The sequence below is a fragment of the Labeo rohita genome, chromosome 9 (genome assembly GCF_022985175.1).
Source record: "Labeo rohita strain BAU-BD-2019 chromosome 9, IGBB_LRoh.1.0, whole genome shotgun sequence".
Classification (NCBI taxonomy): domain Eukaryota; kingdom Metazoa; phylum Chordata; class Actinopteri; order Cypriniformes; family Cyprinidae; genus Labeo; species Labeo rohita.
The window spans coordinates 16,227,702-16,242,322 of NC_066877.1; the positions used below are offsets into that span (position 1 = coordinate 16,227,702).

At 37.0% G+C, this 14,621-nt stretch overlaps 1 protein-coding gene across 1 annotated transcript in view; it reads right to left on the reverse strand.

The window, feature by feature from the left end:
- Positions 1-14,621, reverse strand: part of col6a3 (collagen, type VI, alpha 3) — a 121,082-nt gene that overhangs the window by 104,557 nt on the left and 1,904 nt on the right. Inside the window, 9 exon segments of the mRNA XM_051119981.1 lie at positions 60-647; positions 805-1,395; positions 1,499-2,098; positions 2,768-3,349; positions 4,639-5,244; positions 6,859-7,464; positions 7,594-8,187; positions 9,857-10,453; positions 12,269-12,377. Coding sequence (XP_050975938.1) covers positions 60-647; positions 805-1,395; positions 1,499-2,098; positions 2,768-3,349; positions 4,639-5,244; positions 6,859-7,464; positions 7,594-8,187; positions 9,857-10,453; positions 12,269-12,350 — 4,846 coding nt within the window. The 5' untranslated portion in view covers positions 12,351-12,377.

Below are 14,621 nucleotides of genomic sequence, written 5' to 3' on the forward strand. Positions count from 1 at the left end.
TCTTCTTCAATTAACACAACAGCATGTTCAACAAAGACATCATTTATCAAAGTTCTTACCCCCAGGAGTTGGAAATTGCTCAGGAATTTCATCACCACTTGTCAAAACAGAGGCAACTCTTTGGACAATGGTGTTGATGGAGGTGAAGTCAGGAACAGAGAAAGCATATGCTGGTGTTGTAGACATTGTCTGTAACTCAAGTGTATCAGAATTACTTGTGCCAATTGTAATGACTTTTATGTTGTTTTTTCTTAAATTCTGTGAAATGGTTCTGACATCATCACCAGACCTACCACCACTAAATAAGTACAGAATCTGAGGTACACCCTCAAGACGTCTGCTCCCAGAGGACTGTGTAAATATATTTTCTTTAATAAACTGCAGAGCCGCTCCAGTATTCTGTGGCCTTCCACTTTTGTGCCTCATAGAACGTATAGAATTAAGTACCTCTTTTTTGGTCGAGTATGAGCTGAGATAAAAATTAGCTGTGGGATCCCGACTGTACTGAACAACCGCCACCCTGTCAAGATCTTCCTCCACATTTAGACTCTCAACTACCCTTTGGATAAAATTGCGAATTGCCTCAAAACCAATTTTAGAATCATCAGATCCATCAATAAGAAATGCAACATCCCTTTTGACAAATTCTGTAAAAGAGAAATGAAATGAATAGATTAACTATAACAAAGTACTTGTATAGACTAATCTAAAGCATTCTTTATGCTATCAAGTGCTATAATACATTGCCAGAGTCAGAGCCTGATGTGCACACATACATTGAGAAGTTAATGAATTTTCTCTTACCAGAGACCTGAGGTGTCACTGTTGGTAGCTGTTGGTAAGATACCCTGTTTATTAATGCTAAAATATTCTCTTGAACATCAAGAATGCTCTCAAAATCAGAAATGAAAAAGTAGTTGGGCTGATGGGATATTGTTTGTAACTCAAGCGTATCAGCATTCGTGGTACCAATACTAAATGAAATGACACCAATGTCTTTCAAAGCTTTGACTGCACCACGTATGTCATCCTTAGACCTTCCAGAGTTTAACAGAATTAGAACCTGTGGCACACCCTCCAAAAGTCGACTCCCTGCAGCAGCAGTAAACACGTTGTCCTTAAGATATTGTAGGGCTGCCCCAGTGTTACGCAGCCTTCCTCTTTTATGAATTAAACGTTTCACATTACTTATAACATCATCTGATGATGAATATGTATTCAAAAGAAAATCAAAAGCTGCATCATCACTGTACTGGACCACTGAAACACGATCTTTATTTGATGCCACATTCAGTTTCTGAACCAGGGTCTGAACAAAGTTTTGCATTCCTGAGAAAATTCCCTTTGTTTCATCAGAGCCATCAATTAAAAACACAACATCTCTGTTTCCAGCATCTGTTGCAATGGAGCATAAATATATGTATAGTTATGTTAGTAGTCCATAACACCAAAAATAAAAACAACCACATTCCAAAAAAAAAAAAAAAAAAATCCTTACCTGTTGTAGTTGGTGGAAGCCTCCTGGGCTGACGAGGAACTCTTTTTACATATGATAGAAGATTCTGTTCAATGGTTTGAAGGTCATCAAACTGAGAGACAGTAAGGGTATGACCAGGAGTATATGAAATTGCCTGGAGTTGAATAACATCTGCATTTTGATTGCCAATACCGAATGTTACAATTTGATCCTTTTTCAGAGCAGCAGCTGGAGCTCTAACATCATCCTGAGACCTTCCTCCAGTCACAAGAACCAGCACCTGAGGAACCCCCTCTAGGATTCTGCTCCCAGAAGAGGCAATGAACATGTTCTTTTTGGTATAGTCAAGGGCTCTTCCTGTGTTGAGCGGACTTCCTCCCTGGTGTTGCAGACTCTCAATTGAATTGAGAACGTCTTGCTTTGTGGCATGTGTGTTGAGGTAAAAATGGACCTGTGGCTCTCTGCTGTATTGAACTACAGACACTCTGTCTCTGTTTGGCCCGATATTGAGTTTGTCCACCACTCTTTGAACAAACTGACACATTTGTTTAAATGCATCCCTGGTGTCATCAGACCCATCCAGAATAAAGACAATGTCTCTTTGAGCTGCATCCAATTCAACTGGGATGAAAATTAAATGGCTTTAGTAAAACGGACTTTTATAAAAGTGTAAGACAAAACATCAACACACTATACATTTAAACCACATTACTGCATGTAGTGATATTTTCATAGCATTCAAAATAAATTTCAAATCTGAACAAACAATTTACAGACAAATTTACAATCCATATCCATTTTGCTATGTTTGCGTTTTTAAGAATATGCTAACAATATCTGAAACAAAGAAAAATGTTCATTATGAGAGGATATCACTAGTGTATTTTTGCGCTCAGTTGACTAAGTAAGATCAGTCGGGCAACCAGAATAGAAAAGGGAAGAACAAGGAGTTGAAATACCATCAATGATTGAGAAATCATTGGCTCAAACAAGAGCTTAAACTGAAGGGGAATCCCCACAAGTAGTAAGACTCTTCCATGGTTAAGAGAACCAGTGAAAAAACCATGGAAGTTCTCTGATGGACAAAGCAAAAGATGAACAGAACAGGTAAATATTTAGTGGCAAAGGCCATTAATTGCCATTATTCTCAATAAATGGCCTCATGGTTAAAGCAAGCAGTTCAGTGAAGAAAGAAGATTTTCCTGAGGCTTCATATCCGAACTATCAAATGCCCAAAGTCAAAAGAAAAAGGTTGAATCGGAGGAAAAAGCCAAGTGTCGTTATTCTTACCAATGATAGTAGGGGGTTCTATTCCCATTTTGGATTTGATAAAGGAGAGGATATCAGGCTGTATATGTAAAAGTTCACCAAAGGCTGAAAGATTAAAAAGAAATCTAGGTGAAAATGCTATGCATTGGAGCTCCGCCTCTACAGCATTTTTTATTCCAATGGCAATGGACAGAACTCCAGTGTTTTTGAGATCTTCAGCAGGACCTGCCACATCATCACTGGACCCTCCACCAGTCATAACAATCAACAGCTGAGGTACTCCTAGCTGATGTCTACTTCCAGAAGCAGCAGTGAAAACATGGTCCCTGACATACTGCAGTGCTGCCCCAGTATTTAGGTTTCTCCCACCTTTTGCTCTAAGGCCATTAATGGCATAGATTACAGCTTTCTTACTAGTGTAAGTATTAAGTAGGAAATGAGTCAAAGCATCTTCGCTGTACTGTATTACAGCAACTCGAACAATGTCCTGGTCAATGTCAAGATCCTCTGCCATTCTCCGAATAAACTCACGGATGACAAGAAGTCCATTTTTGGAGTCATCAGAGCCATCAAGGAGAAAAACTATATCCCGTTTGTTAATTCCTGTAGCAGGCACGTTACCAAGAAAAGAAACAGAAAAGGGTATTGGAATACATTTGACTCATTCAATGTATAAATTGAATAGCAAAAGCTTTAAAAGTGTACAAGAGCAAAAAAATGTTTCAAAATGTAAGTAAAAGAATCAAAGAAAACCAAAGAATATCAGTGACATCGAACCCTCAAAAATTATTTTGTGGGTCAGGATGTGAATAGCGTTGAATAAGAAAAGGCTCTTGCAAGTGAAATACAGAACAAAAACACTCCCATGGAATGAACATCTTTATGTGCAAAAGATGTCAACTAAAGACATGGAAGACATGTGAAAAAACTTAAGAAGAAAGATTTAAAAAGAAAAACAAGAAAACTTTTCAGTTCCATACATCCTAGAACATCAGCCTATATATGGCAATTTCTAAAACATTTAAGGCATTTAGCAGATGCTCTTACCCACAGCGATTTACAAACGCAAAGACTATACAAATTCTGAACACCTAAACACAAATAATTGTTCAGTGATTGCTTATAGTGAAAGCCCTTACCAGATGAGGTTGGAACTTCTGTTTTAGGAATTTCTCCAGGATCTTTTTGGATATTCTTTAGTGTTAAAACTATTTGTGGCTCTATTAAAGGAAGGTCATCAAATCGATCAATATAATGTGTGAACTGAGACTGGAATGATAAAGTTTTCAGCTCATTTGAATCTGCATTTTCCACACCAATGCTCACAGTCACTATTTCAAGATCTTTCAGGGCCATGGCAGGCCCTTTTATTTCATCACTAGATGGTTTGCTACTCAACAATATTAGCATTTGAGGAATTCCATAAAGTTGTCTACCCCCAGATGAAGAATTGAAAACCTGGTGCCTCACAAACTGGAGGGCTGCACCAGTATTAGTTGCTTGGCCACCTTTGTGTTTCAGGACCTTTATGGCATTTAGAACCTCTACCTTTGTTGAGTAAGTTTTAAGATAGAAGTCAACCACTGGATTGTCACTGTACTGAACCACAGATATTCTGTATTTGCTCTCTTCCACATTAAGCTGTTCAACAACTCTTTGAACAAAATCACAAACTGCACCAAATCCATTTTTAGTACCATCAGATCCATCCAAGAGAAACACAACATCTTTTGCTATATCTTCAGCATCAACTAAGACATAGTACACCAATGAGAAATATTCAGAAACAGAATAGCACAGTACCCAAAAAAAAATAACCATTAACACACACTGCTCCTTTTGCAAGCATACAGAAGACCACAGCAATGAAAAAAATCTAAGAATGTTCTTACCTATGGTGAGAAACTCCTTCAGTTCTTGATCTGGAAGGTTCACATAGTTCTTGAGCCTTTCCTGAACAGTGCTGAGCTGGCTGAATTCCTTCACATTGAAAGCAAATGATGGATTGTGAGAGATGGCCTCAATCTGTTTAGGGTCCGCATTTTTCACTCCAACACCAAAAGGAACAACTCCCTCAGTCTTCAGGGCAACTGCAGGTTCTTTGACGCTGTCTCTTGATCTCCCCCCAGTCAAAACGATCAAAAATTGGGGAACATTTTTACTGGCTCGACCACCATTTGCTGGTGACAAGATGGTGTTTTTCATGAAAGTCAAGGCAGCTCCAGTATTTAAACTTCTGCCACCTGCCAGAGCGAGTCCTCTTACAGCTCTCAACACCTCATCTTTGGTTTGGTAAGTGTTCAAGAAGAAGCTAGGACTTGGTCTCTCACTATGCTGGACCACAGAAACTCGTACTTTATTAGAAGCTATATCCAGAGGCTCAATTACTTTGGAAATGAAGTCACGGATATAGGGAAAGTCACCTCTTACATCATCAGAGCCATCAATCAAGAATGCAACATCCCTTTCTCCACCAGACGGACCTGGTGTTGGAAAATCTGTGAAAAAGAGAATATTAATTAAATACAATAAAATGTTTAAATATATACAACATAGAACTTAAATTGTACATTTCTGAAAACACAATAAATGTAGGTGTTAAAAAAATAAACAAGTGCAAAAAGTAATTTATGTTTACTAATATAACATGTTCATGGACTTTATAGTGATACTTATCACCTCAAAACAATTGTTTTTTAGTTACCAGTGCCCAGTAATAAAAAGAATTTAGATAACACTTTTGAATACTGTTTCATCATTAATGAATAACGGCACAGGAGCAAATGAGTAACACAATATTAGCACTCTACTAACTACTATTAACTAACATGAAACTCTTATTAATGGATTAGTAAGTAGTAGTGTTTAGTCAAATGTGGTAGTTCACTATTAGCTAATCAGTAACTGCTTTATATATATATATATATATATATATATATATATCCCAGAGAACTATTAAGACCTATGCAAGTTAATAATTCATATGAATAATGAATAATTCTAAATCGAAGGTCACTAGTAATGACTCAAGTATTACCAAACCCTTCAGAGGGAACTACTAATTATTTAGATCAGTTCTAAACTGAATAACATAATTCTTTAGTAATGACTGAATGACTGAAATCATTGTAAGCTTTTGAGGGTTTTGTAAAGAATTGTATAGTAATGATTCAAGTGTTACTACATACTTCTAAAAAGAATTAGCCATTATTTGGATCAGTATTCTTAAGTGAAGATCATGATAACTTCCTTGTAATGACTGAAATCATTGTAAGCTTTAGAGGTTTCTGTAAGGTTCTGGATGGTAGTTCCTTCCAACGGATTTGGTAACATTTCAGTCATTACTAGTGGATTACCATGATCTTCACTTTAGAATACTAATCCAAATAATTAGTAACTTTAGATGGATGTAGTAACACTTGATTCATTACTATCCAAAACCTTACAAATACCTCAAAAGCATACTATGACTTCAGTCAGTATTGGGGAGTTATCATGTTTTCATTTTAAAATACTGTTGTAATTAGCATTATTTTAGTGATATTAGTAATAGATATTAAAAAAAAAAATAGATACGAAAACAATTGTAGTTAAAAAATTAGCTTTCATTAACTTCTTCAGAAATAAACGAGATGTTGGGTCATTCCAGTATGTTTTCATGTACCATTATATGCATCTTAATTTATTAACTGAATCAAATTTAACTGGACAAAACTTGTGGGGTCCTCAGATATCTGTCCATTTAGAAAGAGTGTTTGTAGGTTCTCCAAGAGAATGCCATTGTTGCCACATCACACTTTTAATATGGTATTATTATACAAACATTTCACTAATTATGGTCTTTGTTCCCAATTTAGGGTGACCACTAGGTAAAATATTTAGTGGATATCTAGTTTTTTTTTTTTTACTAGGCCAATTATATATCTAGAATCTTCCTCTCTGACCATATAATTCACTTAATTTAATACTTAATTTAATATTCACAGTTAATTTCTTTCCATTTTGCTAAGTGTAAGAAGTATGTTGTGCCCATTTAAAAATAAAACTGAATGATCTTTGTGAAGTCATGCACTTTATGATTTTTTTTTTAATGAAAAGGTGCTTTAGCTCACCTATTGTTGTGTTAGTCTCCCCAACAACCGTGATTAGTGGTGTCATAATTTCATCAACAACACTTGACAAGTCAGCAAAATTTCTTCTGTAGTATGCCAAATCTTCCACAAAAGCAACAGTTTTCAGGAAACGATCTTCCACTTGGCCAGCTCCAACAGCAAAAGTCAAGACACCCGCTAAAGCTACACGGTCTGCGACCCTCTTGACCTCATCTTGAGATGGTCCTCCAGTTATTAAAACCAGTACCTGCTGAGTCCCCTCTTTCCTACGAGACCCAGCTGCGGGCTGGAAGTGGTTGGCTAGGGCAAATTGTAGGGCTGCACCAGTGTTCAGTGCACGTCCTCCGATCAGTCCCAGCCGAGCGATGGCAGAGAGCACATCCTGTTTGGTGTTGTACGTGTTCAGAAAAAACTCTGTATGCTGCCTTTCAGCAAACTGCATTAGTCCGATGCGCACTCGCTCAGGTCGAACGTCTAGTCTGTTCACCACTTCGGTAATGAAGTTCAGCACAGGTTGCACATTATTTCCAACATAGCTAGATCCATCCACCATAAAGACAATGTCTCGGACAACTCTTTGGGTATGGACTGTAGTAACATCCACAACTGTAGAAAAGATACATGGTTTTGTGAAATATTTCAATATTTATCTATATACATAAGTATTAGTTAGGAAAAATACAATCTGCTTTTTTATAAACAAAATAAGTATGTTTGTAGAACTCTAAACATTACCTGGTTCAGTTGGACCCTCTGTTACAACAATACCAGACAATGTAGTGAGAGGGGAGATAATTTCTCTGGGGTTGCGCAGCAATGCCCTAAAGTCCTTCAGCATGAAAACCAAACTGTCATCAAAAGCTATTTGCTTGAGCTCAGCCTCATCGGCAGCCTTGGAGCCTGCAGCCAAAGTCAGAACACCTGTTTGACGAAGGGCATCAGCTGGTTGTTGGACACTGTCTTTGGATTTTTTACTAGTAAGGAGCAGCACAAGCTGTGGCACTTGATCTTGAAAGCGGCTCCCACTCTCAGCTGTGAGCATGCTGGTCCTCACAAAATCCAAGGCAGAACCAATGTTGACATCAGCTGAAGGTTTAGGTTTTATTCTTGCGAGGGCAGAGATTAGTGATTCCTTTGAATTGAATGAGTTGAGGTTGATCTCCATCTTTGGGGTGGTGGAAAACATGGCCACTCCGACCTGCACCTGATCAGGTCCAATCGGCATGGTGTCAATAAATCTTTTGATGAATTCTCGCACTGCATTGATTACGATGGTACCCATGCTACTGTCAATGAGGAAAATTATATCTCTCTTCCCAACAGCCAAAGCTAAAGGTGAAAAAAAAGAATTCTGTTTAGTCCTTGTGCAAATTTTAACCAAATCCAGGTAACCTATGATGCAGTTGACTCTCATAATTTATTTAAAATAAATAATTAAGGTTTAGCTTAGGTTGTTTTACAAATACAATGTATTAACTATCACCATTTTTTACTTGACATAAAGCTGGCATAGATAAATGTAGTAAAACAATAAAAAAATGAATTAACAATAAGTAATCACTCATTCCAAAACATGGACATTGCTGATAAATTTTTTTATAATATCCTGAATATAAACATCCAAAAAAAATTTTAAAGGAGGAGTTCACTTCCAGAACCGATAACTTTCTCACCCCCTTGTCATCCAAGCTGTTCATGTCTTTCTTTATTCAGTCATAAAACAAAAAAAAAAATGTTTTTTGAGGAAAACATTTCAGGATTTCTCTCCATATAGTGGACTTCTATGGTGCCCGCGAGTTTGAAATTCCAAAATGAAGTTTAAATGCAGCTTCAAGGGGCTGTAAATGATCCCAGCCAAGGAAGAAGTCTCTTATCTAGCGAAACAATTAGTTATTTTCTAAAAAAAAAAAAAAAAAAATTGACAATTTATATACTTTTTAACCTCAAACGCTGGTCTTGTCTAGCTCTGCGTGAACTCCGTGTATTCCAGCTCAAGGCAGTTGAAAAACTCCCATCTCATTTTCTCCACCAACTTCAAAATCATTCTACATCACTGCAGAAGTACCAGCCCACTGTTTACAAAGTGTATGTGCAAAGAAGATCAAACAAAAACAAGGTAAAACAGCGACGTAGGACGATTCTGAAGTTGGGGAAGAAAATAAGATGGGAGTTTTTTCAACCTACCCAAACTGTCATGAACTGTAATACACAGAGTACACACAAAGCTAGACAAGACAAGCAATTGAGATTAAAAAGTAAATATTTCAATAATTTCGCTAGATAAGACCCTTCTACCTCAGCTGGGATCGTTTAGAGCCCTTTAAAGCTGCACCATTGAAGTCCACTATATGGAGAGAAATCCTGAAATGTTTCCTCAAAAAACATAATTTCTTTACGACTGAAGAAAGAAAGACATGACTGTCTTGGATGAGTAAATTATCTGTATATTTTTGTTCTGAAAGTGCACTTCTCCTTTAAAGAATCATCGCTCTCCACTTGAAAGCTGTGCTACACTTGTTTTAGTCTTAATATTCTATTTTAGGGAGAACATAATCCATGATGAGAACAGTGAATTACAAAACTTGTTTTGTATGGTTCATTGGCAAACACAGCATGTTGTTTAAGGCGCTGGTTTTCAATCCTGGTCCTGAGGACCCACCGCTCTGCACATTTTGTATGTATCTTTTCTGGCACACTCTGTGCAGTTCATGGAGCAGATGAGCAGATGAGCTGATGTTCTGAATCAGGTGTGTTAAATAAGAAAGACAGACAAAATGTGCAGAGCGGTGGGTCCCTAGGATCAGGATGGAAACTGCACTCAAGATATGGTGTATAAGTGTTGCCACTAAAATACGAGACAATTAAAGAAATACTGAAAATATTTGGGAGAGAAAAAAACACTAAAACCTTTTTTTTTGTTTCGTTTTGTTGTTTAAATGTCATTATTTCCTGTTCTTCAGTTTCACTATGGAATCCCCCTCATACGGTAATTACATACCTTCTGTGAATTGTGTTTCAATCAGAATGGTGCGCTGGGCGACCCCATTAATGTATGGTAGTATCTGGTCACCCATGCTTGCCACTGTTCTGACATCAGGAGCAGACAGAACAAAGCTTTTGTCTGTAGCAATAGCTTCCAGTTGGGCAGTAGCAGAATCACCCACAGCAATGCCAAAGGTGTACACACTGGCCTGCTTTAGGGCCCTCTCGCCCTGACTGACATCATCAGTGGACTCCCCAGCACTGATCACCACCAGCACCTGGGGAACCCCTTCCTCTGCCCTGCCTCCTGCTTCTTGGCTCAATAGACTGTCTGCCACCTCCTCCAAAGCGGACCCCAGATTTGCGTCATAACCACCAGGGTACTTAAGCCCCCGGATAGCACTGAGGACACTCTCTTTGTTGTCATAGCTATTGAGATAGAACTGAATCTCAGGGTCGGCACCATAAAGCACAAGGGCTACACGGATTGCGTCCCTGCCCACGGCAAGCCCCTCAATCACTTGGACAGCCAAATCACTGAAGAGGGGGAAGTTGGCAGCTCCAACGCTCTCTGATCCGTCAATTAAGAGTACAAGGTCGGCTGGCGCGGAGGCTTTGAAGGACAGGTAGAGAGAGGACAGAGAGACAAACAAAATATAATGCAAAATGTGTGGGTTAAAAAAGGAAAGAGGGAGGGTGAAAGGGGAGGGGTGCAAGCATCAAACATAATCATGGATAATTACAATCCATCATAAAAACACAACACAAACACATTATACTGCATGTCTGCTGAAACAAGGAAGATGCTCTGCCACTTTGTAGAATTGTTGTGAGGTTCTGATTTACAGTCTATTTAGAGTGACTGTGTGTACATTACAAAGTTTCTGTACTGTATATATGTGTTTGGGCCCCTCTAGAGGCTGCCTGGGCAATTGAATCTTTCATCTTCTTGTGTTCAGTCAGACCATGCAGACTCATGTTACAGTATTCAGTGATAACAGCACCAGTCATGACCCTTCTGTCTCATCTTTGGACCTTCATAAATATTTTTACTGTCACTTCTTTTAACTCTAATGGCATTTTTCACAAATTTGATCATTAAAGACCCATTGAATCGCTCAGTAACAATCACAGTTCTATTTCTAGAGATAACAGCATCTACTGAAACAATTTTATTGGCCAGGATATACTGAATGTTTGTCCCATTTTTAAATAGCCAATATTGATAATTGACTGCAGGCGATATTAGGGGAGGGACATGAATATTCTAGACAATCAATACTTTTAGCTTTATTTTCCAGAAGATAGCTGCTGTAAGTTTGACATCATTTAGGAGCATACTACAAAATACTACTGATGGGTAAAGACGAACCTACACTTCAGTTTACGGGGTCTTTAATGTTTAAATTCAGTGAAATGCGCTTTCTGTTTGGTAAACAATTCAAAGATGAGAACATATGGATTCATCACTGTATTAATTGTGGAGGAACACTTTTTTACTTAAATGGTTACACAGTGAAGACAGTCAGCACACAAACACATAAGAATCAGACATTAAGCTCTCAAGACATAAGCTGTGCTGGGTGGTAAGCCATCATCAGCTGCTGATGATCTCTAAAGTCTCTAGAGCCATAAATCAGTGATACCTTGTCGTCTAAAGAATTTAGGCATGAAGTGAATCAACTTTTTAGTTTTTTTTTTTGTTTGTTTGTTTGTTGTTGTTTTTTTTTAGTACAGGAATGGATGGATAAATAAGTAAATGGATAATGGCAGAGAGACAGAAAGACAGTTGGATGGATGTTGATAGTCTTGAAATTCTGTTACATCTAAAATCCATTATCTCATGTCTATTTGCGCAAACGCACTAAAACAGCATGAGAAGAGTCACTGCATGCAGAAAATGTGACTGTGACAAAACTAGTCATGTTAACAGTGGGGGAATTGTTAATTGGGTTATTTCTAGTTTGATTACCCAGTGTCAATATTAACTGCCTGTGGCCGTTCCCGACGCTGTCAGTAGCTCTTGAAATCCTTCAGGATTGGTGATGTAAACTTAAAATTCAGTTATCTGTTGAACTGTTTTTGTTCATTAGAAGTTCTGAATAAACTCTAGCATACTGCACTAAATGGCCTCAAAGTATTTCCTTTTACATAAACTGTGGTTTCTCTTCACTGTCGTGAATATGACATTTAAAAGTTTTAACACAAGTGACCAGCATTGATTGTCTTCTAAAAATCACCCTGTAATGCTCATTGTTACTTGCTGTTGCACAAGTAGATGTAATTAAACTTAATATTTAACAATAGAGCTTTGCCAAGAACAAGATATCTCATTTTAAAAACTCCCAGTCAAGGAAAAATAGCACAGTAAAATATTTTCACCCATTAAAGAAAAAAAAAAAAAAAAATGATGATGGGCTAAACTTACCCTCCTGAGCTTCAAGTTTTGGGAATAGGCCAAAAACCATTACACCCAAGAGGGCATACAGTAATAACCGGCTCTTCCCCATTGTCCACAAAAGCTTCGGAATAGACAGCTGGAAAAAAGGAAACAAAACTGCTTTTAAGTTTTGGAGAAAATGTGCATATACACACACGTCGATACTCTCAAACAACATCCCTTCATTTCATATAGAACTTACTTGCAACGGCACATTTGACTGCTGTTCATCCACAGATCTGACATGACCTTGCACAGTTTCATAATGTTTTGCTATCAAATTATAGGTGTCAAAATGACCAATATTCTAAATATAGTCCTTTATTGGCTTGTTTGTGTTCTTATCTTATCTCATAAAATATCATAAACATTCTCTGAAATTCTTCAGGACTGTTTATGCTTATTTTTTGGAGGAGAGGAAAAGTTCTGGCAGCACAGTGAGATTTGTGACCTGTTTCCACCCCATGAGCCAAATCCACACAGCTGTCAGATTTCAGAATTTTAAAAGGTTTTCTTCCCACATCAACTGTCCTTATTTGCCAGTAAAAACCACTAAGCACTACATGGTCCACACTTAGAAAAAAAGCATGGGAGTACTGGACACAAACAAAAATGCCATAACATGCAGACAGACAGATACCACAGAATGACACAGAATGTTCCCTCCCTGTTAAGCTCAGAATCGCACTGAAAGGTTCTATTGTAAAAACTTTCAGAGTGGAAGACTATAGGAAAATATCATGCTTTCCATCACATCAGTCTTAGAGTTGCTGGACACATTGAGTCACAGTACAAACTCATTAGTTTTGGTAATTGGTTGCCATGTGACCATATAAGCAAATATAATAATAAAAAAAAAAAACTAGGAAATATTACATATTTGTTTTTAGAGGCATTTTTGCATGTTAACAGGATCTTACAGTTATAAAAAATAAAATAAAATAAATAAATAAACACTGTATTTTTATTATATTTATTTATTCATTCATTCATTTCTTTTTAATGTGTTAACAAAGTGAACAGTGTCATGTTCTCACTGAGGAACAGCGTAATTTGTCCTGAGCAAAAATCATGTCTTGGTCCAGGTGAAACATTCCAGACATATTTGATTCATTATTCAAATAAATATGACTTTAAATAATAGTTTCAGTTATTTTATTTAAAGATCGTTCTTTCCACCTGGCATTTTAATTATGTAAGCTACTCTTTATATTTAACATGAAGTGTTTATAACATTGACATCTTCAAGATTTCCAACAAGAAAACATGTACCTGATATTCTTTGAGAGTTGATTAGATAGTAAGAAGTACAATTGTGAGAATGGAGCCCGTTTGAAAACTAAGAGAAATTTGTGACATCACCCAATAGGGTACGATGGGGCTAAAGGCATCCTGGGGTAAAAGGCACTTTTGATTTTATTTTCCCCGTCCACTAGGTGGCACAAAAATGTGGCAGATGTTTCCAAAACATCTGCTTTTCTCAATGCATGTGCAAATTTGGCTGATTCTTGACACGATCGCGGGCAGCAGTGTAAAGTTGATTCTGCGCTTACTTGATCTAATATTTGATGTTTTTTAAAATGTTGTAGATTTCAGTAGCAAATGAGAATTGGTAAAGTTATTCAACATATTTTGAGCCAAAGGTCTTCTTAATTATTTACAGTTTTGTTTAAGATGAACAAAGATTAAAGCAGCAGTTCTTAAATAACGAAAGAATATGTGAAAGTATGGTATTTGGGGTAAAAAGCGCCCCTGCTATTGGGGCTAAAAGGCATTTTTAATTAACATATTTTAACATATTTATTAAACAAAAATTATTTTATGTATCAAAATAAGCAGAAAATAGTACAAACTTTGCTAAAGTGATTGTTTTAAACAAGTATTAACTTATACATCATCAAAATGTGGCAAAGAAAAAAAAATATTTTAACTCAAGTATTTGTATCAATATTGTGTGCATTTTGCCCCATGCAGGGGGGGCTTTTACCCTACACACCGGGCCCCCCTTGTCACCTCATACATTTATAAGATTTTTAAACAAAATAAACAACTTGTACGATTTATTTTCACACAAAAGCTGTTGCTCCATAAATGTTTAATACAAACGTATATTTTTTTTTGCAATCATAAATTTTGGGTGCAGTTAAAATCACATTTTTTCTTAAGGTGTGCCTTTAGCCCCGTTGTATCCTATAGATACAGATACGTAATTTCAGAGGAACAGCATGTGTGTGTTTGTGTGTATCAATTATAATTATGCATAGTGCACAAGACCAGGAAATTTGAACTTCATGTTGACATCACTGTTGTCAGATAATTTCAATATAAATATATACTAAAT